General features: G+C 44.0%; 2 protein-coding genes across 2 annotated transcripts in view; one reads left to right on the top strand and one right to left on the bottom strand.

The window, feature by feature from the left end:
• Nucleotides 1-7,951, bottom strand: part of SLC25A12 (solute carrier family 25 member 12) — an 81,349-nt gene extending 73,398 nt beyond the window's left edge. The window contains exons 1-2 of the mRNA XM_089519758.1: nucleotides 7,891-7,951; nucleotides 4,018-4,071 (exon numbers count right to left, since the gene is read on the bottom strand). Of these exons, the coding sequence (XP_089375884.1) occupies nucleotides 4,018-4,071; nucleotides 7,891-7,902 (66 nt within the window). The 5' untranslated portion in view covers nucleotides 7,903-7,951. The remainder of the gene's footprint in view (nucleotides 1-4,017; nucleotides 4,072-7,890) is intronic.
• Nucleotides 7,952-22,183: 14,232 nt separating this feature from the next.
• Nucleotides 22,184-27,398, top strand: part of HAT1 (histone acetyltransferase 1) — a 37,949-nt gene continuing 32,734 nt past the window's right edge. The window contains exon 1 of the mRNA XM_089523277.1: nucleotides 22,184-22,277. Within this exon, the coding sequence (XP_089379403.1) occupies nucleotides 22,271-22,277 (7 nt within the window). The 5' untranslated portion in view covers nucleotides 22,184-22,270. The remainder of the gene's footprint in view (nucleotides 22,278-27,398) is intronic.

Genomic DNA, 27,398 nt, shown 5'->3' with positions numbered 1-27,398 from the left:
GGAAAAAAAACTGAAAATGATCAAATGCGATTGGTATGGAGGATCCATTCTGAATTGGTGCTTCAGTCAGTGTTAACTTCAACAGGGTTAAACTGTGCCAGAGAGATTTGATTAGGGTAAACAATGGGGTCATTCCCACTACGAAAAGCTCTGAATCCTGATTCGAGCTATATGCCCCTAGTTCCCACTGGAAATCGATTCTGATCCTCATTTAATTGATTCCAGTGGGGAAAAAGCGGAGCAAACGCAAAAACCCCAGGGTTTTTTCGGTTGCAATTATTTTGAGGTTCTTTTGCAAAGAATCAGTTCTGACGCGATTCTCAACAGTGGGAATGCCAGATCAGAATCAATTATTTTTCTGAGGGAGGAACAAATGACAGAGTGGTGTGTGCAATCCTTCCTCAGAGATGTCACACACACACACACACACACGCATGCACACATGCACACACTGTGCTGTCTTTTTGGGTGGTTTTTTTGGGGGGGGAATTAATCGCAAAATTAATAGACTGGCAAAGCAACTACTTGCAAGGGCAAGTAAATGCTGAACCATGCAACCAATTTTCTGATTAATTTTTTTAAAAGAAAAATGTGTTCCCCAGCCTTGCTCCCCTCGACAGTCTCCCTGGCCCAAGGCTTCCCTTCCTCCTCCTCCTCCTCTTCTTTGCTCCCCCAAGGCTTCCCAGGATGAGATGGAGGACATGTTCTGGGAAAGGAGGACATGCCTGGTCAGCCTTCTTCCCCTGAAGCTGAGAGAGCGTGACTTGCCCAAGGCCACCCAGTGGGTTTCCATGGCTCAGCGAAGAGTTCAACTCCTCCAACCACTCCACCTGGCTGTCTTTTGCTGTCCTCTTCTTCCTCCTCCACCCTTCCAGGCTGCTGTGACATCATGATGATTGACATGATGAGCGGCCCAAATGGGAACTAGAATTGTGCCCCAAAAAAAGTGGTTTCACAGCAGGATTAATAAACTCCCTTTTATAGTGGGAACTGGGGGCCTTTTGGAAATTATTTGTGATACGGGGCGGAGCCGGATCAGGAGTCGGATTAAACAGTAAGTGAGAATCGCAACATCAGATCCAATAAAATCTCCTTGCTACAAAAATACGAGTGTGAATGGGGCCTTAGTCTCCAGAACAATAGTCCAATACTGAAACCACTACACTGCACTGGCTCTCCACACATGCCTACCAAAATTCACTCTCAGACAAAAAAAATGTTACTCTCTCACTTTCAACTGGAAGGTTAAGTTGCATTCTTTTATCCTTCCTATTGCAATGGAAAGGCTTCAAAATACTTAACATTGCCTAGACAGTAGCCTAAGAAAGAAGACATCAAAATGCACCTTTAATATTCTGATTCTTCAAATGTAAGAAATTATGGGCATATCAAACATTATTTAACGGTCCCAGGTTTTGTTCCTGTTCCTTTCCATTTTATGGTGTTATGGAAGAACCCATCCTGGGGTTTTCTTAGCAAGATTTGTTCAGGGTGATTTTTTGAAGCTGCAAGAATGTGGTTTGCCCGAGGTCACCCAGTGGGTTTTCATGTCCGAGCAGAGATTTAAATCCCACTCTCCAAGGTCATAATCCAGTGCTCAAACCATTACCATGCTGGTTCTCTCTGATTTTACACTGGGTTATAATAAAGCTACCTGGAGAGCTGATATAAAAATTATCTGATTGTTCAGGAAGCTGACAAAAATATTCTGGTATAAACAAAGTGTGTATGGATCTTCAAAATAAAATCAGAAAGAACAGGAACAAAATCTGAGACTTTCTGATATTTTATATCAGTCTGGCTATGTCGTATATCAGTATTATTAAAAAAAAACACCTACACAACAGTTTGAAGACTGCTGGTTTGCATGCTGAATGACTGTTCCACAAATTGAAGGTTTCTGGTCCAGCAGAGGTTCTTGTTGCCAGAAGGGGAGAAAGCTATTTTTGACACTTCCTCTTCTCCCTACCTCTCCCCAAATAATGTCCCATACTATACCAAAGAATCCCCCAACCCAACACAGCATATTACTGGAGCACACAGAAGTTGCAGGGAGAATCACAAGGAAAAAACTTTGCTCAACCCTTACATTTGTAAAGGGCTGTTTGACCAGCTGTTACTAGAATGCAACTTCCATCACCTTTCACAGTGGTCCCTGTTGGCTGGGGCAATGAGAGTTAAAGTCCAACATTTCCCATCCCTGCCCTAGCAAATCCACACTAGGAGTTCCATTCACAGGATCTCTGGATCCAAGTCATTATGGATGACTTTATGGGGATTGTATATATTTATCTCTGTATATCTATATTATTTTAATTGTTGGAAGCCGCGTTGATTGTTTCTTACAAATAAGCGGAATATAAATAAAAGTTTTACTTTTTATTTTTTATTCCTTAAGAATCATAAAGAAAACAATAATGTAAAGACCACAAGAGCCCTGGTGGTGCAGTGGTTAAAAGTCTGTACTGCAGCCACAGACTCACAAACCACAAGGTTGTGAGTTCAATACCACTGAGGTTCAGGGTCAACTCAGCCTGGCATCCTTCCAAGGTTGCTAAAATGAGGACCCAGATTGTTGGGGGCAATTAGCTTACACATTGTAAACCGCATAAGGGGTGCTTAAGTGCACTGATGAGCGGTATAGAAATGTACTTGCTATTGCTACATACAGATTACACAACGGTGGGAACTCTTTACACAAGAGTAACTAAAGATAAGTAGGATTGCCAAACTGCTTTACAAAATTAGAAGATTGTTATTCAGCATTTGGGTCTTCATTTTATCATATACAGTATATTTTTCTACAGAGTGAAAAGCAGTTTCACAAAATGCTTCTCGTTTCTTTTTCTAAAAGTTTAGTCTTTCAATGACAATGCCAAAAGCTATTATTTATTAAAGGATTCCAAATCACCTATCTATTCGGAATAACCACTGAGGAGATACACAACAATCCCACATCTGAACAGTGAAATGCAAAGCAGAAGAAAATATCTTTAAAACATACAGACAATGGAGTAAAACCATTGACAGCTCTTTAAAGGCCAAGTTAAATAAAATAGAACTTTAGACCATATAAATCTAGGCAAAAATAGAGCCAATCTGACCTCCTTTGAGAGAAAAAAATCCCATAAGCATGGTGCTAGCACAGGAAAGACACTGTCTTGTGTCCTCACAAACATCACCTCTTTTGGTTTTGAGAAATACAGAAATCTTTATCTATACTAATCCCATTTTTACAGGCAGAAAAAGCTCATGAACTGAGCTAAGAAATAAATTGGTATTCAGGGGCGAAGCAGACCGCCCCTTTGCGCCAGCATGGGGATGGCATCTGAGCATAGCGTTAAGCTGGCATCACACTGCTCTCCTGACTGGACAGCAAATAGCTTTACAGCGCTCCAGTGGTGTAGCGTTTATATGCCACAAGCTACAGGAGCGCTGCAAAACCAGCTGTTTTCCGGTGCATTTCGTTGCTTCTTTCTGTGCTGGAAAAAAGCCAGAGTGGGGCTGCAGCATGCAGTTGTCACAGCGCCCACTTGACTTTTTCAGGGGTGGCGTGACACCGCCCCTTTTGGGCTGTCTGTTTCACCCCAATATCTTTGTGCTACAGAGAATGTAGTTCTGCACAATTCACTATACCATCTGCATATTATTTAATCTGAAAAGGCAAAAAAAGGCCCTTTTTGGCTGTTCCTGAACTATCCTAATCTGCAGACTGTCAAGTAGCACTTCCAAGATCAAGCTGAATATTGCAAACACTGAAGTTCTTTTTATATGAGCTTTTGTTGAAAACTATTCACCATTTTTTTAACATGCCAGCAGAAGACAAGGAATGACAAAAAGCTAAAAATACAGACATCATCAAACATCATTTCTTATCCTATGTACTTGATGAACAAAGGTATGGATCAGGAAAATTTATAATACGTGTGGTTTATGTGCCACATCATTCTTTATTGTTTTGGTTGCAATGGACTAACAGTATCACCCCTCTGGAAAATAATAAGCACTACTGCGTACCTGCAAAAATATACTGCGTAGCTCATTTGGATCTGCTCTTTTGGTTGTCTGTACCTATAAAGATAAGACGGAAAGAAAGTTAATGCTTCACTTGTCAAGTTATTCAACTACCAAGCACGGAAACCTTCCAGTGCAATCTCTGCTGATAAGAGTAATACATATCAACTCTCTTATCTAAATGATAAAGTGAGTTTCAAACAATCAGACACATGTTTGCATTGCTTGCTTTAAAACAACTGAGATGCTTATGACAGCTATCAAACTCAAGCGGGAACTGTCAGGGAAGAAAAAACAGAGCATAAAAAGAAACAGAGTATAACAAAGTCACGTAGCAAAAGTAAAAGTGTCCTGACCAAGAGGTAATTGTGTAAAAAAGAGTGAAAAACAATAGCGGATACCACTAAGAACAAGCAGAAATCTGCAAACAAATCCACCACTTATACATTTTAGAATAAAATCAGATACTCACTATAATTTAGTATGCACAAAAGAATAGCATGTTACTTTACACATAGTACATTTTGTCTTCTGGATGATTGAATCCAATATTCACCTACAAATCTGGAAAAAGATCTCTCATCTCAAGACTGGCAGTTGTTGTGAACTTCACCGACCCTGTGTGGGATGTGGGCACCCTTTAACTACAACATCCTTCACACATCAATGATGTGATATAGATCACTTTGAAGAAGTTTTCTATGTGTCACCCTCCTCTTTAAAACAGCTTTAAAAAAAAACAAACAGCCAGAAGCATGGCTCAGGCCTGTCTAATAAGTTTGGAGATTATCTAGACAAGAATACTTGATCTTCCTTCCCCCTTCCTTTGCACTGAAAAGCCCCACCTGAACTGCCCCATCCATGTCCCAGGACAGCTAACATTAAAAGCTATATAATGGGCTGCAGATAATAGTTTCTTATCACAGGCCTCTTCCAAGCTTCTGATCTTCTGCTTCCATTTACATCCAGGCCTCAGTTGTAGATTAAACTTTCCTTTCCCTTTTACCACATGCATAAGATTGCACCTCTGCACTCTTTTCATTAATTATTCCCAAACACTCCCCACGACGACAAGTGTCTCACAGAGCGCTGCACCAGATTACAATGCCTCCTCTAGCCACCACACCCACCAGCTAAAAAGCCTCCTGCCATCCTGTCTAAAAAGGTATAACATGAAGATTAAAGAGACTGGGAGAATAATTAATCAAGCAATTCGCTGTGTGTATTCTGCTCCGTTCCCAAAGAACAAAAAAGCTTCAAAGGAATACTTATTTATCTCAGAAAGGCTCACTGTAAAAATAATGTTGTTTGGCACCACTTTGAGTACTGTTGCTCCATCCTATGAAATACTGAGATTTGTAGTTTTACAAGGTATAGCCTTCTCTGTCCAAGAGTGCCGGTGCCTCGCAAAATTACAAATCCTCAAATTCTGTAGCCATGGCAGCTGAAGTGGCGTCACACTACATTACCTCTACAGTGTAGAGGCACCAGGGTGACCAGATGTCCTCACTGCAAAGGAGGACAATTCAGCACCAATGTAGGAGACTCAAAAGAAATGGAGGACGTGACCAAAGAAAAGCTGTCATGCTCTAAATCAGGGGTAGGCAAGCTTTTTGAGCCGGGGACCGGGTTGCTGTCCCTCAGACAACTGGGGGGCCGAAGCCAAAAATTAAATAATTAAATATTTTTTTAAAAAAACATTAATTAAATAAATAAACCAGGACCAATGTAGGACAAAATTTTCAAATGGAGGACATTTTTTTTTTTTAAATAAATGGAGGACACGCAAAAAAAATTGCTGATTTTAAAAAAATGTTAATATAAATGCATGTTTTGGAGGCTTCTATAGAGAATTGCCCCCCTTGCCTGCCTCCTCCTGATAGGCCAAAGGCCCCATGCCCTCACGCGAGAGGCCAAAGGCTCTGGCAGCAATCGGCAGCAGGACCAGGCGGGGGCCGGTACCAAGGCCTTGCCGGGCCGCATCCGGCCCGCGGGCCACAGGTTGCCTACCCCTGCTCTAAATGGACACTACTGAACTCCTCCTGGACAGAAGGCTAAAATGTGGGACATCTCCAGGAAAAGGAGGCCTCTCTGGTCACCCAGAATGTAAGCCAATCAAGGAAAACGTAGGACATGACCAAATAAAAGCTAGAAACACTTAATATAAATGTAAATTCATGTTTCTTAATTGCGTTCAAAATAAAGGATGCTTTGGAATTCTTCTTGGACTAAAGGCTGAAATGGGGGGGAGGGATCATATCCCGGAAAAACAGGATGCCTGGGCACCCTGGATGGAGGATATTCGATGGAAATGTAGGACGTGACCAACTAAAACCTTTAAAACACTTAATATAAATGTAAATCCATGCTTTTTTTTAGTCAGCCTCAAAATGGAGGCCACTGTGGAATTCCTCTTGGGCAGGAGGCTGAAATGGAAGGCACATCCTGGAAAAGGAGGACATGCCTGGTAACCCTGTCATTAAAACAACACACCACCAAGTGCTTCACTTCTGCCAGATTTGAACCCAGACCAGCCTGTGTTTAACCCAGATCACAATCTGAAAGTATATGTGTGTGTGTGTGTGTGTATTATGAATATATGTGTGTGTGTGTATATATATATATATGTATGTATATATATATATATACACACACATATTCATATATATATACACACACACACACGTGTGTGTATGTGTGTATGTATTCATATTCACACATATATATATAGAGCCCGTACAGACAGGCCAAATAAAGCTGCTTCAGGTCACTTTGAAGGTATGCTGTTTAAATGAGCCAGGCCAAAGCCACGCTCCAGTCCTAAGGAGAGGAGCACAGCTTTGGCACAGCTTCTGTCCTCTTAAGATGCATGTGCCATTTAAAGAACATACCTCCAAAGTGACTCAAAGCAGCTTTATTTTGGCCTGTATGTATGGGCCCTATATATATATTCAGATTGTGGTCTTGTTTGTCCTCAGCGCCCCCTATATATATATATATATATATATATTATATTCACAATCTGAATAAATATGTATATCTATCTCTCTGAAGGAATATATATCTATAATAGGGAGATCCTGTAGCACCTTTTAGACGTATGCATCTGAAGAAGTAGACTGCAGCCAATGAAATCTCCTGCTGCCAACTTCTTCCTTTCAGTGAGTCTCAAAGGGGCTACAAAGTCTCTCTATGTACTGATTCCACAGACTAACACAGCTATATCTTTGGATTCTAGATATGTATATGTATATATGTGCGTGTGTATATATATATATATATATATATAGAGAGAGAGAGAGAGAGAGAGAGAGAGAGAGAGAGAGAGAGAATAGAAAGATATAGCCGTGTTAGTCTCTGGAATCAGTATGTAGAGAGATCTTGTAGCCCCTCTGAGACTCACTGATATCTATATATATTCAGAGATATACACATTCACTCAGACTGTGTGTGTGTGTGTGTGTGTGTGTATATATATATATATATATATCCCCTCAGAGAGAACCCACCCTGAGGGGCAGAACATCCCCTGTGGCCAAGAGCCAACCCCTTAAGCCTGTATTTAGGGGTCTCCTCCCTGGTGGAGGCTTGCCCTTCCCCAGCCCTCCCCTCCTCCAAGGCCTTTGGGAGCCCTGAAGCTCCCTCCAAAGACCGAAGCAGGGGCCTGTGTGCTCCCAGCCGCCCCCAGCTCTCCCAGTGATCCATCCCCCTGGCCCTCCTTTCCCTGGGCAGCTGAGGGGAGTCGGGACCCCGCCCCAAAGAGCCTGGCGCCGTCTCCCCTGAGAAGCTGGGGAGGAAGAGAAGGGCCGCCGCCAGCCCTGGCCCCCGGCGCCCCTCATTATGCAACAAGGCGCTGAAGAGAAGGAGGAGAGTCACCTTGACCGCCATGCTGAGCCCGGGAAGTTGGAGGAGGAGGAGGACGAGGAGAAGGAGGAGCCTCGCAGCGGCGCTATCAGGCGCAACACACGACGAGGACGGGGACGAGGACGAGACAGAGCCGCCTTCCCCTCCGCCAGGCCCTATGCTAATGAGGCCTAGCAGCCCCTGCCGAGCACGGCGCTAGAGTGTCCCTCTTTGACCCCGCTGCCTCGCCCTCGCCCGGGAAAGGGAGGGGGAAAGGCAGGCCCCGCTCGGCTCTGGGAGGAGGGCGGCCGTTGAGCCAGCGCCTTCCTGGCCATTAACGGACGCTCTCCCTCAGAGACGGCGCCTCTTTGAATCTGTCTTCTCTCTCTCTTTCTCCCTTCCCTGAGGGGACACAAATGACACTCTCCCCATCATGAAGCCACACTGGCCCATGGGGAGACACTGGGGGATGCTCCAAGCAGACTGGAGGAGGGCAAAAGGGGGAAAAAGAGGATCCCAACAATTATCGCCCAGTTAGTCTGACATCAATACCAGGAAAGATTCTGGAGCAGATCATTAAACAGAGAGTCTGTGAACATCTAGATGGCAATTCCATAATCACAAAAAGTCAACACGGGTTTCAGAGAAACAAGTCATGCCAGACAAATCTAATCTCTTTCTTTGACAAAATTACCAGCTTGGTAGATGAAGGGAATGCTGTGGATATAGTATATCTTGATTTCAGTAAGGCCTTTGAGACCTTGGGAAATGCTTGCCCATAGGGATAGGGTCCTACACTACAAAAAGGAAGAGCACCTCAAAATGTTTCAGCAAATATTTTATTCAATGCACATCTAAAACAAAGCAACCATTTTTAAGTCCTGCATAAGTAATTAAAAACATTCTGAATCCTTGAAAGACCACTTGAAACCTTCCTCCAAAACGCATCCTATTATTATTATTATTATTATTATTATTTCTTTCATTAGCCTCTACTTTTCTTATGATTTCCAATTTAGTGGCCAAAACTATAGATAGGTGCTTCTTTAAGTTGCTGGTGAGACAGGCTTATATGCCTTCCCCTCTTCTTTCTGTTTTATTCTTCATACATGATCAATAAGGGATGCTGTTTAACTTGCCTGTCATAGCAGAGATACATAGCTACAATAGACTAGCTAGAGTAGAATCCAATTGTTTTCCAGCTCAAGCTTTACTGCATGGTTTATTACAGACATGCTGCTGCAATCTGACATTGGAAACCTGTGTTCTTCCAGCTGTCCATTATACTTCCAATGGTGATGCTTGCTTTAAAAAAACAACTGAACAGCTAGACATAGGACAAGGAAGAAAAGGAGAGCTGTGTAGACTTTGTAAAAAGTAGCTTCTTTTTCAGAGGCTTTGTTAACAGGTATGCCTAAACCAGTACTTCTCAAATAGTGGGGCGGGGCCCCCAGGGGGGGCGCAAGGCTCAGGATACAGTGTTATGCAGAGGTGTACTTATAACAATTTTATAGACAAATGATACTATTTACAGTCACGCGGGGGGCGCGAAATGTTTTCTTCTTCCTAGGGGGGGCATGACAGAAAATAATTGAGAAGCACTGGCCTAAACTTTGATAACTGATGCCACTTAGTGCTCAAGGACATGGGGCACTTGGTGGCAGCCTTTCTTTCCTCCACAGACTCACCCTTAGACCATAGGCCACAAGGCAAGCAAATGACAAATGATAATCTGGTGATGCTAGATTTTCAACAGCCTCCTGGCATACTGGGCTTCCCTCCCCGTGGCTTCAGCACTCTCAGAGTAAGACCAGGACTGAGGGGGGCCCAGGTGGCTTTCGGCCCATGAGCACTGCTCCTGTGCTGTCAGGAAAAGCTAGCAATAAGCCTTTTTAAAGTTGTACTCAAAGGTGACAGAGCTAGCTGAGGATCCAGAACCAGGGCGTTCTCCCCACATAGGAACAGGATTAACATTTTCAGTCTGGCCCCAGAGCATGCCTTCATGGGCCACCTGTCCTCATAGTAACTTTTCTTAAAAATGCAGGGCCCAATCCTAAATTTGAGTGTGGACTGTCTTCACAACATAAGGCCAGTTCCACACTGAATCTGCTCTATCCCTCCCTTAAAACATTTTAAAATAACTCACCTTTTGCTCCAGATTTTCCTGCAAAATCTGGAGCATTCTATAGTGATGTCTGGCAGCTGCCTGCACACATGTTCCAGGTGTGCCTCCCAGTACTGTCACAGCTAATGCAAGTTGCTCCTTCTGAGATCAGAATGAGGCGCCCAGCCATATGATTAATGCTGGGTGCCTCATTTCTAACCTCAGAGGGAGTGACTTGCACCAACAGTGCTGGTCAGCATTGACATGTTTGTAGACAGCTGTCCAGCATCACTATGGAGTGCGGAGGTAACAGGGATTCTGGCATAGGTCTGGGGCCAGAATACTCCAGGAGCAGCCCAGCGTATTCTGGCCAGTGTAGCCGAGCCCCAATCTAAGATCCTCAACAGTTTCTCCGGCATCTAACACAAGGCCCAGTACCAATCTGCTCCACCATCCAAGTGACAGCAGCTAGCAAAGCACAGCAGCAGACAGGATAGCTTACCTCTACAAAGATGCAGCAAGTGAGATTTACCAACTACTTTCACTGAGCATAGTTCGCTATATCTCATTGGGCTGTTACTGCAACACAGAGTTTCTTGAGCAGGGTTCTGCAAGAGGTCACTACTGAGAAATCACAACTGGGAAAATATTTTTCTAGCCACAAATACAATATACTTCCTTTTTCTCTTCCTTTTGTTTTCCAGACATGTGGATCAATTCCTTTTTTCTGCTCATAGAGACCAAATCTCAAATAGAAACTGAAGCCACAGATCAGCAAAACAGTAAATTGTGCATTTTTGTAATATTTTTTCATGCCATTGTGCAGAAGGATTTTATTGTAAAGTAGATATATAAAGACAGAGATATAGATATGCGCATGCATGAGCACTTAAGATGATAGCGCCTTTCTTTGGAATGTGGCTCTCTTGAGATTCAGCGTGGTATGGTGGTTTAAGCATTGGGCTTAAACCACTCTGGAGACCTGGGTTCAAATCCCTGCTCAGCCGTATAATCCCACTGGGTGACCTTGGGCAAGTCACAGTCTCTCAACCTCAGAGGAAGGCAAAGGCAAAACCCCTCTGAACAAATCTTGCCAAGAAAACCTCATGACAGGTTCACCTTAGGGTTACCATAAATCAGAAATGACTTGAAGGCACACAAGAACAACAATAATTTTGATTCAGGAGTTCCTTGAGACCTGGAAATTATTTCAAGGATTCCTGCAAGAGAAAAATGAAGAAGAATGCTATAACAAAGTAATAGCTTTGCTGCTTCAGACCAAGGCCTATTTTGTTTGTGTTCTGTTTCCAGCCTGAATGCCTCTAAGAAACATTGGATTACAGCCTTAACACACTTCCCTGAGAAGAAATAATGCCTGCTGAATTATGTAGGAACTATATCCACATGAACATACACACAGGATGTCACTACAAATCTCCTTTACTTCACTGAAAATAATTTCATGGGTAGTGCCCAGGGCTCAGAAGGGCCATAGTTCAGCGGCTGAACAGGTACTTTGCACAGAAAAGGTCCCAAGAACAGGTCCCAAGTATAGACTGAAGGAACTTAGTATGTTGGGTCACTTGGGTGGCTTATTCTTTGCTTGAGACCTTTCAGGGCAACAGATGATCTTGATCTAGATGGACCAATAAGTTTTATTCTTAAGAAAGCCCCATGTTTCACATGCTTGGAAGGAATCCCAGCTCGCCCATTTTTGTTTAAACGGTTCATGAATCAGAGGGTATTTTTCCTTTAAACATATTTTTTCTCCTTTTTGAAACGCTTCAGCTGCTCAGTCTTTCACATCAGTTTGGCAGAAGCTCAAGTTCACTACATTTCAAAGGCTGTCTCCTTTGTTATCACAACTCATTAATTCTGCTAGATCACTGGATAGGGTAAGTAGCTGATGAATAGAAATTTCTGAACTGTAAAAAACCAGATCATCCATCCTTTACCACTTCCATGATTTCAGTCTCTGATGACCCAGCTCATATTATGGGGGAAGGGGTAGAGTACAAAGCTTTAATCAATACAAATTTTTCATCTTTGTTTATTTATCCTCTCATAAATTAGAGATAAATTTGATTAAATAAAGTGGCCTGTTGGTTTTCTACTTTGAGAAGAAATATGAATATCTATAGAGATAATATAAATGTGTAGTTGCAGTAGGGATTATTTTAAAAATGTGCTACTACAGTGATAGATATAAATCCATTCTTAAGCTGCAGTACAGACTCTGTACTCATCTGAAGAAGAGAGTTTGTAGCCATGAAAGATCATACTAGAATTTAAAAAACAGTCTTAACAATGCTACCATTTTCCTTCCCCCCCCCCTCCCTCCCTTCTTTCTATGCTGGAAGAAACTAATATGGCTACTTCTTTGGAATATTATGCTGCTATTATTGTTCATTAAACACTGCATTTTTGTCACTGTGTGTTTGTATTTGTATATACAAATCTTGTTGTCTATTTTTCTGGTCCATAAAAAGCTGCAATTGCTTGTCGCTGTTGTTCCTTTGATAATGGAGGATAGCTGATAAGGATCTATCCCTTCCTTCCACCCTAGATCTTACTAAATTTGCCCTCCAGATGGAACCCTGCATATAAGAAGAGCCAAGGGCTTATCTGGTATCAGTCCTAATGGATTGCAATTCCATCCTCTGCACCAGGACTAGAGAAGAAGCACAGCCCATAGGCCACATGCCTCTCCAAGCCCCATTGGGTTTTTTTCCAGACAAAAATCAAGACAAATCAGCATTTTGTTTGCTAAAAGCCAAAACTAAGCATGATGTTATGTCTCTTCCAGTAGTACTGGAAAAGCTGTGGCCTGGGGTAGTAGGGGAAATATCCCCTGGCTCAATTTTGGTCAATTTTCTAAGGTTTCAGAACCACTGTAGCCCACTGCAGGACTTGAAATGCAAAATTGCCTACCTTACTGAATTTGATCACCCCAGCATAGGTTTCAGTTATGATTTGGTGGAAATTTGAGTCTCTCTTATCTGGAATTCCAAAATTAAAAATATTCTAAAAAAGAAAACTTTCTCCATGAGTGGCTGAGATAGTGACACTTTTGCTTTCTGATGGTTCAATGTACGCAAACTTTATTTCATGCAAAAGAAGGTTTAAAATATTGTTTAAAATTACCTTCAGGCTATGTGTATGGCATATGAAACAGAAATGAGTGTTGTGTTTAGCCTTGGGTCCAATCACCAACATATCTCATTATTTATGTATATGCAAAATAAAGGTATTCTGAAATCCACCCCCTGCCCAAATCTGAAATCCAAAACACTTCTAGTCACAAGCATTTTGGATTAGGGAGATTCAAACTGAAGAAAAGTTTTATTTTATTTTTAGATAGAGTAAACAGGGACACTTTAAACCAAATTTCCTAATTTACTTCCTTTTACTGTTCACCATTTTTTTCTTCAAGAAAATATTCATTCCATATTAATATATTCGTTACTACAAAAATCAGCATTCATTATTTTGCTCATTTGTTTCTTGTTCTTTCATTCTGTTACTTATGATTGGCATATTATCCTGTAGCATCAAGTGTGCTATTACACTGGATTGGTAATTCTGAATGGAGCTGAAGTTTAATCACTTAGACTATTTAACATATACATTAAACGCTAACTTCATCCTTATCAAATTGCTTCCTCTGTGTGATTAACTCTTCACAGAGCCAAAGTAATTGAACTAAAGAAGTGTACAAGTTGGAAATCTTCTGAAACTGATGTGCTTTTATCAAGTATGTTCTTGAATTTTTTAACAATAAAAAAATAAGATTCTTACTGGAGTTAAAATGGCTGTGTGGAAGAGGGGTGAGAGATATTGTGACATTGTTCCTCATGCTCACTAGGGCTATTTGGAGGCATTTGGGGCCATATTTTTTGCTATTTTAGCTGTTGAGGATAGGGTAACTTGAGGCCTCTCATTCATAGGATCACCATAGGTCAAAGCTAAGGCAGCTAACAACAACAAATATATAGGCAAATGGAGGATCAATACTGATCCTCTCCCCCAGAAAGTTGCCTAACTTTGATATAAATTCTACAGAAACAAGCTGTCATAAGTGAGGAAAGGCCTATAGGGAAATTCCTATGTGACCACTGCATTGCTATTGTGTCCATGTCACTTTACTAATCCAATGGATATATTGATTCTATAACTGAAATACAAGGGGGGTGGTGGTCTATGTTGTGCAATTCCTTCTTCAGGTATTTGGGCAACATATGAATGAGTTACATGAAATTATTTGATCTGAAATGAAGTATGACATGTAACAGATGCATTTTTGGATACTGAAGTCAGGAAGAAGGAAAGACATTTTGCTCATGATATACATAGAAAAGTGACTAATGCTAATTTCCTACTGAAATCTTCCTTCTGTAGTCAGAATGGACATTTTATTTTTTGGACTACAGTTCCCAGAATCCAAGGGTTCCTTCACAGTACAGTTATTAGTGATATGATTCCACTTTAACTCTCATGGCAACATCCTAGACCAGGGGTAGGCAACCTTTTTGAGCCGGGGGCCAGGTTGCTGTCCCTAAGACAAGTCGGGGGGGGTGGGGGGGGGCGAAGCCAGGGGGTGGAGCTTCCACCCTCCGGGGGCGGGGCTGCATGTCAGGGGCGGAGCTTCCACCCTTCAGGGGCGGAGCTGCACACCAGGGGCGGAGCTTCCACTGAAGCCCCGCGGGGAGAAGGAGGCGTTTGCCCGCCCTCTCCTCCTTGGTCCCTTTCTGGCCAAACACCACCAACCTGCATTCCAAAACACACACAACAGCACATTTGTGCATTTCACATAGCTTTACTTAACATGGCCTCTTGCATATTTCAGAGGCTTATTCCATAACCAAACTCCTTGGGTTTAACACTTAGCATGGTTTAACATGGCTATGCATATTGAACATGTCAAGGTGGTTTCACCGTTCTTGCACTAAGTGTACTTCTCAGAAGTGTGTACTTGGTCAAGGGACTTTGGCTTTTCTTCACTGTGCATGGGTTTGTAAAAATCACAGCAATTTACATTGGCCATGCCTCAGACTAGGCTTGCTGATATCAATATCACCATTAAAGAACCAAAAACACACAGAAAAGGCACTTTGGAAAGTCACACTCTCTTGGCTTCAGAAACAGTGCATGCATGCCTCTGAAGCTGACTCACATCATCATCATCATCATCACACTATCATTGTCAAAGCAAGGGAGACTTGTTAGCATTAAAAGCACCCAAAACACACTTTGGAAGGTGACACTCTCTCGGCTTCTGAAACAGTGCTCGCATGCCTCTGAAGCTGAGTCATATCATCATCATCATCATCACCACCACACTATCGTTGTCAAAGCAAGGGAGACTTGTTAGCATTAAAAGCACCCAAAACACACTTTGGAAGGTGACACTCTCTCGGCTTCAGAAACAGTGCCTGCATGCCTCTCAAGCTGACTCATATCATCATCATCATCATCATCATCATCATCATCATCATCAATCATCATCACCACTCTCATTGTTAAAGCAGAACTTTTAAAGTTAACTGTCATCTTGGCCTCAGAGGGAGCGATCAGGCAGACCCAGCAACATCGGGGACTGCATGAAGGAAGAGGCCCCTCCCTCCTCAACTGTCATCTTGGCCTCAGAGGGAGCGATCAGGCAGACCCAGCAACATCGGGGACTGCCTGAAGGAAGAGGCTCCTCCCTCTTCTAACTGTCATCTTGGCCTCAGAGGGAGCGATCAGGCAGACCCAGCAACATCAGGGACTGCATGAAGGAAGAGGCCCCTCCCTCCTCAACTGTCATCTTGGCCTCAGAGGGAGCGATCAGGCAGACCCAGCAACATCGGGGACTGCCTGAAGGAAGTGGCCCCTCCCTCCTCAACTGTCATCTTGGCCTCAAAGGGAGTGATCAGGCAGACCCAGCAACATCGGGGACTGCATGAAGGAAGAGGCCCCTCCCTCCTCAACTGTCATCTTGGCCTCAGAGGGAGCGATCAGGCAGACCCAACAACATCGGGGACTGCCTGAAGGAAGTGGCCCCTCCCTCCTCAACTGTCATCTTGGCCTCAGAGGGAGCGATCAGGCAGACCCAGCAACATCGGGGACTGCCTGAAGGAAGAGGCCCCTCCCTCCTCAACTGTCATCTTGGCCTCAGAGGGAGCGATCAGGCAGACCCAGCTCCATCAGGGACAGCCTGAAGGAAGAGGCCCCTCCCTCCTCAACTGTCATCTTGGCCTCAGAGGGAGCGATCAGGCAGACCCAGCAACATCGGGGACTGCCTGAAGGAAGAGGCCCCTCCCTCCTCAACTGTCATCTTGGCCTCAGAGGGAGCGATCAGGCAGACCCAGCAACATCGGGGACTGCCTGAAGGAAGAGGCCCCTCCCTCCTCAACTGTCATCTTGGCCTCAGAGGGAGCGATCAGGCAGACCCAGCAACATCAGTAACTGCCTGAAGGACGAAACTTCTCCCTCCTTGAACTGTCACCTTGTATTTTGTATTGTATTACAATTTTTACTGTACACCGCTATGATCATTGTGGAATAGCGGTCTATAAATAAAACATATTATTATTATTATTAAAAGCACTGAAAATACACAGAAATGCACTTTGGAAAGTCACACTGTCTCACCTTCAGAAAGAGTCTTCTTCTTCCTCCTCCTCCTCCTCCTCCTCCTTCCTTCCTCCTTCTTCCTCCTCCTCCGTTCCTCCCTCCTCCTCTTCCTTCCTTCCTTCCTTCCTCCCTGCTCCTCCTCCTTCCTTCTTTCCTTCCTCCCTCCGCCTCCTCTTCCTTTCTTCCTTCCTCCCTGCTCCTCTTCCTTCCTTCCTTCCTTTCTTCCTTCCTTCCTTCTCCTTCCTTCCTTCCTTCCTTCCTCCCTCCTCCTCCTCTTCCTTCCTTCCTTCCTTCCTTCCTTCCTTCCTTCCTCCCTGCTCCTCCTCTTCGTTCCTTCCTCCCTCCTCCTCCTCTTCCTCCTCCTCTTCCCCTGCGGACCCCCGCCTCCCTCTCGCCAGGCCCGCGGCTCCACAGCCTCTCCCCGCCCCCTGGGAGGGCCGAAGCCTTCTCACAGGGTGAGGGAAGGAGGGCGCCGGCGGCAAACGCCGCTGATTGGTGTCCGGGAAAGCAGCCAAAGGGCTGATAAGGCAGCTAGTTCCCAAACAAACAAACCCCCTCCCAGCACAGCAAAGTCAGTGTAAGCTACACAGTCCTGGAGATTCACAGTAGCTCTACCAAAAGGGATTACCAAGAGAATTGTCAGACGGTCCGAGGTTCAGGGCAACAGATAGGCAGGTCGATAAAGCAGTCCAAGGTCAAGGTTTCCGGTAGTCAAGACAAGAAGCCAAAGGAGCCAGAGACAGAGTCTTTCCTCTAAAAGAGTCAGATATCCACTGGCAAAGAACCACACATGCTCTAGGTGCTTAAGAAGGCAAGGAGCCGGCCTTCAGCTGTGTCTGATTACGAAGACGCTTCTGATAAAGCCTCCGAGATCTTCGAAGGCCCTCTCTTTCTGCTCGACGCTCATTGAAGGTAGGCACACTGCCCAGATCCTCCTCCGTGTCCACAGCCTCGGCACCAGGCAAACTTGACTGCTGAATCTCTGGAGGGGCCATAGACTCTGCTCCAGCAGAACTAGGGCCAGCCTCTGGCTCCTCCGTTACAGGTTCAAGCCCCAGGGGCTCTGGCTCCTCCATTACAGGTTCAGGTCCCAGGGGCTCTAGCTCATCCTCTGAGTCCTCCAAGCCATCCTCCAGGCTGGGCATGACAATTGGTGGGTTTGCCGGCGGCCCCAGAGGTTCCCCCCGCCCCCTGGGAGGGCCGAAGCCTTCTCACAGGGCGGAGGAAGGAGGGCGCCGGCGGTGGCAATCGGCAGCAGGGCCGGCCTGTGGCCGCTCCCACAGTCTCCGTGGGCCGGATCCGGCCCGGGGGCCATAGGTTGCCGACAACTGTCCTAGAGAATCCTGGAATCTAATGTTTAGTGGGCAGGGTTTTTAGAGTCCTCGACCAAAGAGCTCTTCCTGTGCCTCTGATCAGATTGTAAACCCCAGGATTCCATTAGGATGAAATTATGATAATTGAAGTAGAATCATAGTGCTATAATTGTGTAGTGTGAAAGAGCCCTGAAAATCTGCTTCTAAGAGGTATAGTCCAAACAAGTGAGGGGCTGTACGGACAGCCCATAAGGGGCGGCTGTATGCCACTCCTAGAAGACCTGAGTTGGGGACGTGGCAACCGCATGCCATGCCCCCAACCCAGTGCAAAAAGAACCCACAAATGACGGACTCTTTTTATGTCTCGGAAAGGGTGTCATAGCCACGGAGGTGCGGCTTTTGCAGGCCCTTTTGGCGCTGCATTATCTAGATGCAATGCCAGGGCTGCACCATGATGCCGCGCACTATCTAGAAGGGTCCACACCATTATGGCGCAAAGCGGTTGGAGCCACAGCATCTAGTGTGTGGATGCTGTGCCATGGCTCTGCCTACAGGCCGGCACAAAGTGCCAATCTGTAGAGCCCCTCAGTCTCAAGTTTTGCTTCTCTCTTGTGTTTTAGAGGTCACACAGACCTAGGGCTTAGCTTGCGTTGCTTGGATGGAGGCAGCAATCTGACACTAAGCAGCAGCACCACTGTCACTTAGGCAAGGCAGCTGCCTCTGGAACAGCAGGATCTGACTCAACTAGAAAGGTAGCTGAGGGCCAAAACACACTGCAGAAATAATCTAGTTTGAGACTACTTTAACTGTCCTGGCTTAATGCTAGAGAATTCTGGAAAGTGTAGTTTTGTGAGACATTTAGCCTTCTCTATCAGAGAGCTCTGGTGCCACCACAATAAACTACATTTTCCAGAATCTGTTAGCACTGGTGTTTATCACATGGTGGTTTTTGCAGCTCAGATCCGGGGTGACTCCTGGTTCAGCTATGTGAATTCACGTCGTAATGTGAATGTTTTATCACATCTGGTTGCCCTTCCGTTGCCCTTCTGAATCAAGGGGGAATCGAATCCAAGACAAGTCACGTGATGCGGATTCAAGCAAAGCGGAGTGAGTGCAAATTGTATTACCACACTGGTGGGACTCAACGATTCGAATCGGCACCCTTGTGCATGTTCAGTGGGGGTCTGAACGCATCGTGACCTTGTACGTTTCCGGGCGAAAAGGGGCGCAGGTTCTTGTTCCCTGTTTCGTGTAATTGTGTGATTGCATTAATATTTGCCTCATGAATATTTCTGTGTCTTCTTTATCCCCCTTTTTTATTTTCCCTTCCATTTCAGCAACTTCAACACACACATAGATAGATAGATAGATAGATAGATAGATAGACAGACATATCTGTATATTCACATTCACGCACATACACACACATATATATATTCCAAAAAATGAGTTGCCCTGAAAGTTGCCCTGAAAGTGAAAGGACCACCAAAAGGAAATGGGGGAGAAATTACAGAGCCGCATCATGGGAAATTGGCAACCCAGGGGGTTTGTGGTGGTGTACCAGAGCAGAAGCAAAGTTGCATTCCACACCAGACCAATTTGGAGTGAAATCGAAGTGAGCTTGAAAGCGAATTCTGTAAATTTACTTTTTTCCAAATTCATCAAAATGAGGAGTCACTTTGGATTCACTGCAGAAGCGTCACGGTAGGAGCAGCCATAGAAAGGAATTGCGTCTGATAAAACATTCACGTTATAACGTGAATTCGCATTGTTGGACCCGCAGTCACGTCAGATCTGAGCTGCAAAAAGCTGCAAAAACCTCCATGTGATAAGGCTCACTGAGTCAGGGTAGTTAAAGTGGTCTCAAACTGGATTATTTCTGCAGTATGTTTTGGCCCTGAGTTAGTGGTAGTTGGTGGCTCCCAGTGATGTATTCAGGTCTTTTACTCCAAGTCTCAAGTCAAGTCTCAAATGCTTGCAATATACTTTCAAGTCAAGTTTTAAGTCTGGAAACGAACTTTAACAGAAAATCTGTTGTTTTATGTTTATATTCTGTTGAAAAAAAAAACATGTTTTTGTTTTTATATATGTTTGGCCTCCAAGGTCTCTATCAGCCCTACATGGCTTGGGTCCAACCTATCTGAAGGATTGCCTGCTTCCATATAATCCGCCCCGCACCCTCAGGTCCTCTGGGAGGAATCTATTGCAGCCTTTAAAAACCAGACTAACTGCTACCCCCCAGAGGGCCTTCTCTGCAAATGCTCCCAAACTATGGAACGGTCTGCCAGACGAGATCCGTCAAATTGCCAGCTTAGACAGCTTTAAAAAAGCTGTCAAAACGGATCTCTTCCGGCAGGCCTTTCCTGAATAAAAGTGCCCGGCCACAGAATGACTGCCCCCCACATCATGGATTAGCCCACCGCTCTGTCCTCATTGTATGTGTTTTTAATAGATGTTTTAATTGTAACATGTTTAATCCTGTTTTAAGGGGGGGAATTTGGGACATAAATTTGTAAATGTGGATTTTAACGTGTTGTAAGCTGCTTTGATTGTCTTGTCACAGAAAAGTGGATATAAATAAAAGCTTTATTATTTTATTTATTTTATCACCTACATTTCAGACAAGGAGTCTGTGGTAACAGCATTGGAGATGGAAGGGTGATGTCCTGTTGAGGATAAAAGTGGTATCAATCCTCATAGAAAGCTTGAGAGCATTAGCTTGACCCCATGTAATGTGTCATATAAGGGGAACATGAGGACATCCTTATGCATAGCAGAGGAGGGGATCCCCAGGAAAGTCCTCACACTGAGGAGATTATCTCATGGAGGAAAAGGACGGGAGGAAAGTGGGATGCTCTCATCTTTATCATGTGATTGTGCAAAGATTATCACACAACGTCCTGTGACGTCCTGTTCATCCTGTCCTTCTCCCATCAATGAAACTAGCATTAATGAAAAGTGACAGGACCATTCCACTTCATCGACAGGAGAAGGACAAGACGAGCACGATGTCGCATCCTTCTTCTCTCCCGTCCTTTTTCTCCTGAGTGTTTGCAGAGAACACCATGAGATTCTCCCATTTGGTAGAATATAATCTGAGAACCCAACATTTTATGGCAGCGACTGGATTACGTGGCAGCGATCCACATGTGCTGGATCCTGGAGGTGTAACAACGGAAAGGGTACAATTTTCCTGGTGGAGTTGCCCAGTGGTTCATAAATTCTGGAGAGAAGTCTACAATACAATCCAACAAATCTTTGAGATAAAATTTTCATTAAGCCCCAAACTATATCTCCTTAATATGACTACGACTCTGAAGTCTGTGGATGAGAATAAATATCGGAGGGTTATTTTGTTTTTTGCGACAGCGGCTAGAATTTTAATAGCGAAATTATGGAAGTCAGAAGAAATACCGACATGGGATACTTGGATGCAAAAGGTGAATGAATACAAGGACTTAGATAAACTCTCATTTCATATTAAAAATCAAAACATGTCCCAAAAGGAAAAAGATTGGCAAAAAGTGTATGGGTTTTTGAGAAAACATTGGGAGGTAAATATAGCATTTTCAGAGGACTAATATGAACTATGTTAAGCAGTTGCACATTTATTAATTTATTGATTTTATTTTTAATACCTCTATGGCATTCTGAATTATCATAGAGAGGAGGATTAGGATGTAATGCTTGTATTATTTTCAAGAGGATGAATTAGATCAGGAAGCAGACCTTACGATGTATTGGTTTAAAACGTATCATAACTAATTTGTGTTTTCTTTGCTTGTGTATAACCTGTAAAGCAATAATCTCAACAGTCATCAGGAGACAACTCTCTTTTATGACAGGACTCCTCAAGGCCTTCAAGACTCTAAGGAAGATACAATATCAACCCAGGAAGACCACAGCTTAACCGAATAACTTCCTCTCTATGCTGTGACCACATTACAGAACTACTACACTCTTATGGTGCTGCTATTCCACTTTGACTGCCTCCTGTTGCATTCTGGGGCTTGTAGTCCGCTGAGGCCTAAGAGCTCTGGCTGAGAATTCTGAAACGCCCCTTTAAACTCCAGATCCCAGAATGCAACAGGAGGAGGAGGAGACAGCCGGAGCAGTAAGTAAGCAGCCCTGTAAGAGCGTAGAGCAGCGAGGAAGTCAAGGGGCGGGGCTATGCAAATCGGCCCTGAGGTCCTTTGCGAAGGTCGAAAGCAACCTCTGAGACCAGCACGCATGCGCGGTGGCTTGGAACGCGGGCAGCATCTCTTGCTACTTTTTTTGCCTAGATCGAGCGGAAGTTTGTCTTGACGGCGGCTGAACGTCACTTCCGGCGTATGGGCGCGCGGCTTGATTCGCTCAGTTTGGCTGGCTTCGCGGGGAGATAATGGCGGGTAAGCGGCAGGCCCTGCCTGAGGGATCGGCGGGCGGGCTTCCTCTGCCTTCCCCGTTGGCGTCTATTTTGGGAGGACCGCCGGAATGGGTTGGGGAGGCCGAGGAGGCTGCTCCGGTGAGATTGTCACGGAGCGATGCGGAGCCGGAGGGGCGCCTGGGTCCCCAAAGTGTGCTCTTTAAGGGATTTTGGACTTCAGCTCCCAGAATCCCAGGCTATTGGCCAGCATGGCTGGGGCTTCTGGGAGTTGGAGTCCAAAATTCTCTTAAAGGGCCCACAGTTTGGGGACCACTGCTCTAAGTCATGTTTGACTTATGGCGACTCTGCCATGGGTTTCTCTTGGCAAGTTTCTCCAGGGTTTTGTTTGCCTCCTTGCCATGGCCCTCCTCTCGGGCTGAGAGAGTGTGCTCGCTGCATAGGCCCTGCCAGTGGGTTTGCACAACTGAGCTTGGATTTGAACCCTGGTCTCTAGAATCAGAGTCCCATTGACATGTGTTGGTTTCCAACACTCAAACCACTTATGGCAGAATTCAAAGACACAGCCGTGTTAATCTGTGGAATCAGTCTGTGGAGAGACCTTGTAGCCCATTTGAGACTCACTGAAAGGAAGAAATAGGCAGCAGGAGCTTTCGTAGGCTTCAGTCTACTTCTTCAGATGCATTTGGTGGAGTGGAAAGCCAAGGACATGCCTATATGTGTCCTAGATGACTCTCTGGCTTTCCACTCCACCAAATGCATCTGAGGAAGTAGACTTAAGTCTGTGAAAGCTCATGCTGCCAACTTCTTTCTTTCAGTGAGTCTCAAAGGGGCTACAAGCTCTCTCTACATACTCAAACCACTTATGGCGACCATACGGCTAATCTATCCTGGGGTTTTCTTGGCAAGATTTCTTCAGAGGCCTTGCCATTGTCATCCTCTGTGGCTGAGAGAGTGTGACTGCCCAAGGTCACCCAATCGAACCCTAGTCTCCCAGAGTCCTTGTCCAACACTCAAACCACTACTCCGTGCTGTGAATATATGAGTGTAAATGTACCTCAGGAGAAGGGCCCCGCCCCCTTCTGTGTGTTGTGTGTTTTTGTGTGTGTTGGGCTATCAAAGCCTCCAGTGGCTACATTTACACTCTTATACCGACACATATTGCTGATAGGAAGTTATTTTGGGTGGGATTCATTGATGGCAGGTTCCTGGGAGCTGCTTTCAGGTTATGCAGGGTGACCAGGACATCTCCTCTATTTCAGCCTTCTGTCCAGGAGGAATTCCAAAACGTCCTCCATTTTGAGCACCACCAAGAAACAGGAATTTACATTTATACGAGTGTTTTTAGCTTTTATTCAGTCACGTCCTACATTTTTCTTGAAATCCTTACATTTTGTGGTGTCTTGTCCTCCATTGTGGTGAGGACACCTGATCTCCCTGTCTCATGGAGACAAAGGGAGAAGTGTGAGGAGCAAGACCAGAGTGAGAGTAGAGGGGCCTCTCTTCCCTCTCAGGGAGACAAGATGTCCTCCTTTTCCAGGACATGTCCTACATCCCCCTTCTGTCCAGGAGGAACCCCCAAATGTCCTCCATTTTGACCATGACAAAGAAGTATTTATATTTATATGAGTGTGTTTAGCTTTTAGTTGGTAATGTCCTACATTTTACAATGTCATGTGCTCCTTTATGGTTAGGACATCTGGCCACCCTGCCCTGGTCTGGATTGTGAAAGCATCTAATGTTCCCTCCCTGCATGCATTAACTGTTTAAAGGGCTATCTATGCAGCCATTGAGCTTCAGGTTGAAGGGGCTGTACCTGTGGTCAGTGTCAGGCATGCTGTTAGCCCTGTCTTCTTGGCATCTGACAGGTCTCTATACTGTCAAAGCATGCCTCAAGTGGATAGCTCAATTCCTAGTAGGCTTCAAGATGAGCTACTCCTCAAAAATGTGCAGGGGTAGTTCCTTGCGCTAGGCTTTTGGAAGTGGATGCTCTGGAAGCGGCGCTGCATCAGGTCAGGCCAGGCAGGATAATAATAATAAATAATAAAATATTTATTTGTATCCCGCTTTTCATAGGTCAAAGCGGCAACAACAATCAATAATACAGTTACATTCATATAAAAAATCAGATTAAAAACATCAACAATACATATCACAATCACAATCCTGCCAGCGGCAAATAAAACAATACAATGCGGTGAGATTACAAATTAGAGAGGGGAAAACTAGCTGCAAGGCAGTTTAGGGGAAAGCCTGTTGGAATAAATGGGTTTTTAAACCCTTTTTGAACTGGTCAAGGGAGGTGGAAGAGCGGAGCTCACTGGGAAGTTGGGAGTTGCACCTCCACATTTGGAGGGCCTCAGGTTCTACACATCTGTACTGATTGCGGCAACAGAACCTTTTAGTTAATTTTTGTGAAAGCTTTAATTCTTGTCTAAATATCCCTTCGCAGTTTGACTGTGTGATGTCTCTAGGAAAATGCAGAGAACTGGGGCTATCTCCCATCCTGTCTGACCAATGGCTGTGCTGGTTGGGTTGAAGGGAGAAGACAACATTTAGAGGGTCAGATGTTCTCCACGTGTAGCTTAATGACTTTTAAAGAGTTGTTAGAGAATGTTAAGAGCCATTTTCCTACTCTTAATAGTTGCGAGACTTCAAATGGAGAACTTTTGGCCCTCAGTAGACAGTACAGTAAAACTCATATATGTAAAATGTTCCGTATACACTAGACTATAAGTTGAAGGTAGGTTTTTGGAGCCAAAATTATGGATTTTGATATGACCCATGAATAGGTCGAGGGTAAAACTTAGGGGCGTGTAAGAAAGGACATTCGTTTAATTTTATTTCAAGGATTTATATCCTACCTTTTTCCCACAATGGGATTCAAGCCGGGATGTAAAGGATGAAGCAAAGGAAAGCAATGCCAAAGAACTTACAAAATTCCTGCAGTGATAACTATTTGCACTCATACTAAAGGCTGGATGTATGAGAGAGCAGAGTGGGGTCAGTACTTCCAGGACACATTACACTCTTCCTTCTCATCAGGGAATAGTTCCCTTTTTAATAAGAGTTAAAATACAGTACTTACACTGACCCGTGGATGAGTTGATCCAGGTTTTTGGGGTCAATTTTTGACTAAAATTTCTAAACTTATACATGATTATATACAGTAATACTGAAAGAATTTAATTATCCATAAACATCCAATAAATTTCAATATGAAAGCCAAAATTAGTATAATTAGATAAAAACATAGTCTCTCAGCAAAAATTTGGCTGAAGTTTCTATAATAAGCAGTATGTAGGATGGAAGAAAAGAGATGCAACATCCAGGTAATTTTCTTGGCTAGAAATCAGTCAGTGAGCTAATGAGTCACAAAGATCTCAATAATTACAGAAAAGAAAAGCATGACTGTTTTGATTCCTTCTGACCCACAAGTACATAATGTATTAAATTAGAGTATCCTTCTGATTTTTTCATCGAGGATAACTGTAGGGATCATATCAAACATGCCCTGCTGTACTTTGAAATACAGAGAAAGTGGAAAAATTCCAATGGAATATTAATTTGTTACAAAAATAAGCATTTTGATTAAAATACAGTATATGTTTTTAATATGTTGGGTACTGTAACATACAGCTTTATCATGATCATGTGAGAAAAGTAGTGATAGAGAAAAATATACTTTGAATATTTTATCATGTAATATCTTCCTTCAATGATTTATATATATATATCTAAAAGCATACTGATATATGAGATAAATCTATGTTGATATATTATGTTGATAGATGATAGATAAATGCTGGATGAGAGAGCAGGAAACTTTAGATCAAGCCAGAGCTTTAGAGCTAAAGACCAATTCTTTATTCTACAGAATTTTGAACTGCTTCTCATCTCAAAACTATAGCTATTATAATTTGGCCATACCAGAAATTATCTATAAGCCTGCTCCAACTTTTTCAGCACTTACATTGTAATCCATAATCTAGATTTGGGCTCAATATAAAATCTGGCCAATGAAGGAAAATGTATATGTTGTTGTGAACTATCCTCAAGTCAACATTGATTGATGGCAACTCTATGAATGAGATATCTCCAGGGCCCCCTATCATCTGCCACTCTGCTCAGATCCTACAGTTTAGGCCTGTGACCTTTCTGATTGAATCTACCCATCTGGTATGTGGTCTGCCTCTTTTTCTGCTTTTTCTACTCTTTTTAATCCTTCTTGATTTGTCTGCAGCCTTTGACACTGTTGATCACTGTCTTCTAGTTGATATATTCTCTGACCTTGGGTTCTCAGACTCTGTTCTCGACTGGTTTAGATCTTATTTGTCAGACAGATCTTTTGCAGTGGTTGCAGATGGTCAGACTTCATCTCCTGTTCCCTTATCTGTTGGAGTTCCCCAGGGCTCTGTTCTGGGTCCCCTTCTGTTTTCTCTCTACACACTGTCCTTAGGAAAACTCATTAGCTCTTTTGGTTTTTCCTACCATCTGTATGCCGATGACACCCAATTGTATTTTTCCACCCCTGACCTTTCTCCAAGGCTTGAACAGCAAGTCTCGTCTTGCCTCACAGCTGTCTCTCAGTGGATGCGCCATTGGCGTTTTAAGCTCAACATGTCCAAGACGGAGCTTCTTGTCTTTCCTCCTAAGTCCACCCTTCAACACTCCTTTTCTGTCTCTGTGGAAAACATTTCTATTCAACCAGTCCAGCAAGCCTGCAGTCTTGGTTTTATCTTTGACTCTTCTCTGTCGTGTATCCCTCAGATCCAGACCACAGCCAAGGCTTGTAGATTCTTTTTATACAATATTGCCAAAATCCGACCAATATCTCTCTGCTTCTACTGCCAAGATCCTGGTCCATGCCCTAGTGGTCTCACAACTTGATAACTGTAACATCCTCCTGGCTGGGCTTCCTCTTTCTCACCTCCGTCCTTTAATTTCTGTCCAGCATTCAGCTGCACGCATTATCACATCCGCCCACCGCTCTGACCACATCTCTCTTGTGTTGGCATCCCTTCACTGGCTCCCCCTTCCTTTCTGCATTCAGTATAAGCTCCTGTTGTCGACGTTTAAAGCCCTCCATGGGCTGGCCCCTCCTTACTTATCAGACCTTATTTCTCCTCACCTTCCCAATAGGGCC

Source organism: Sceloporus occidentalis, unplaced genomic scaffold (assembly GCF_023333645.1).
Source record: "Sceloporus occidentalis isolate IW3139 unplaced genomic scaffold, rSceOcc1.0.p SCAF_4, whole genome shotgun sequence".
Classification (NCBI taxonomy): domain Eukaryota; kingdom Metazoa; phylum Chordata; class Lepidosauria; order Squamata; family Phrynosomatidae; genus Sceloporus; species Sceloporus occidentalis.
This window is presented reverse-complemented; position numbering and strand designations above follow the sequence as displayed.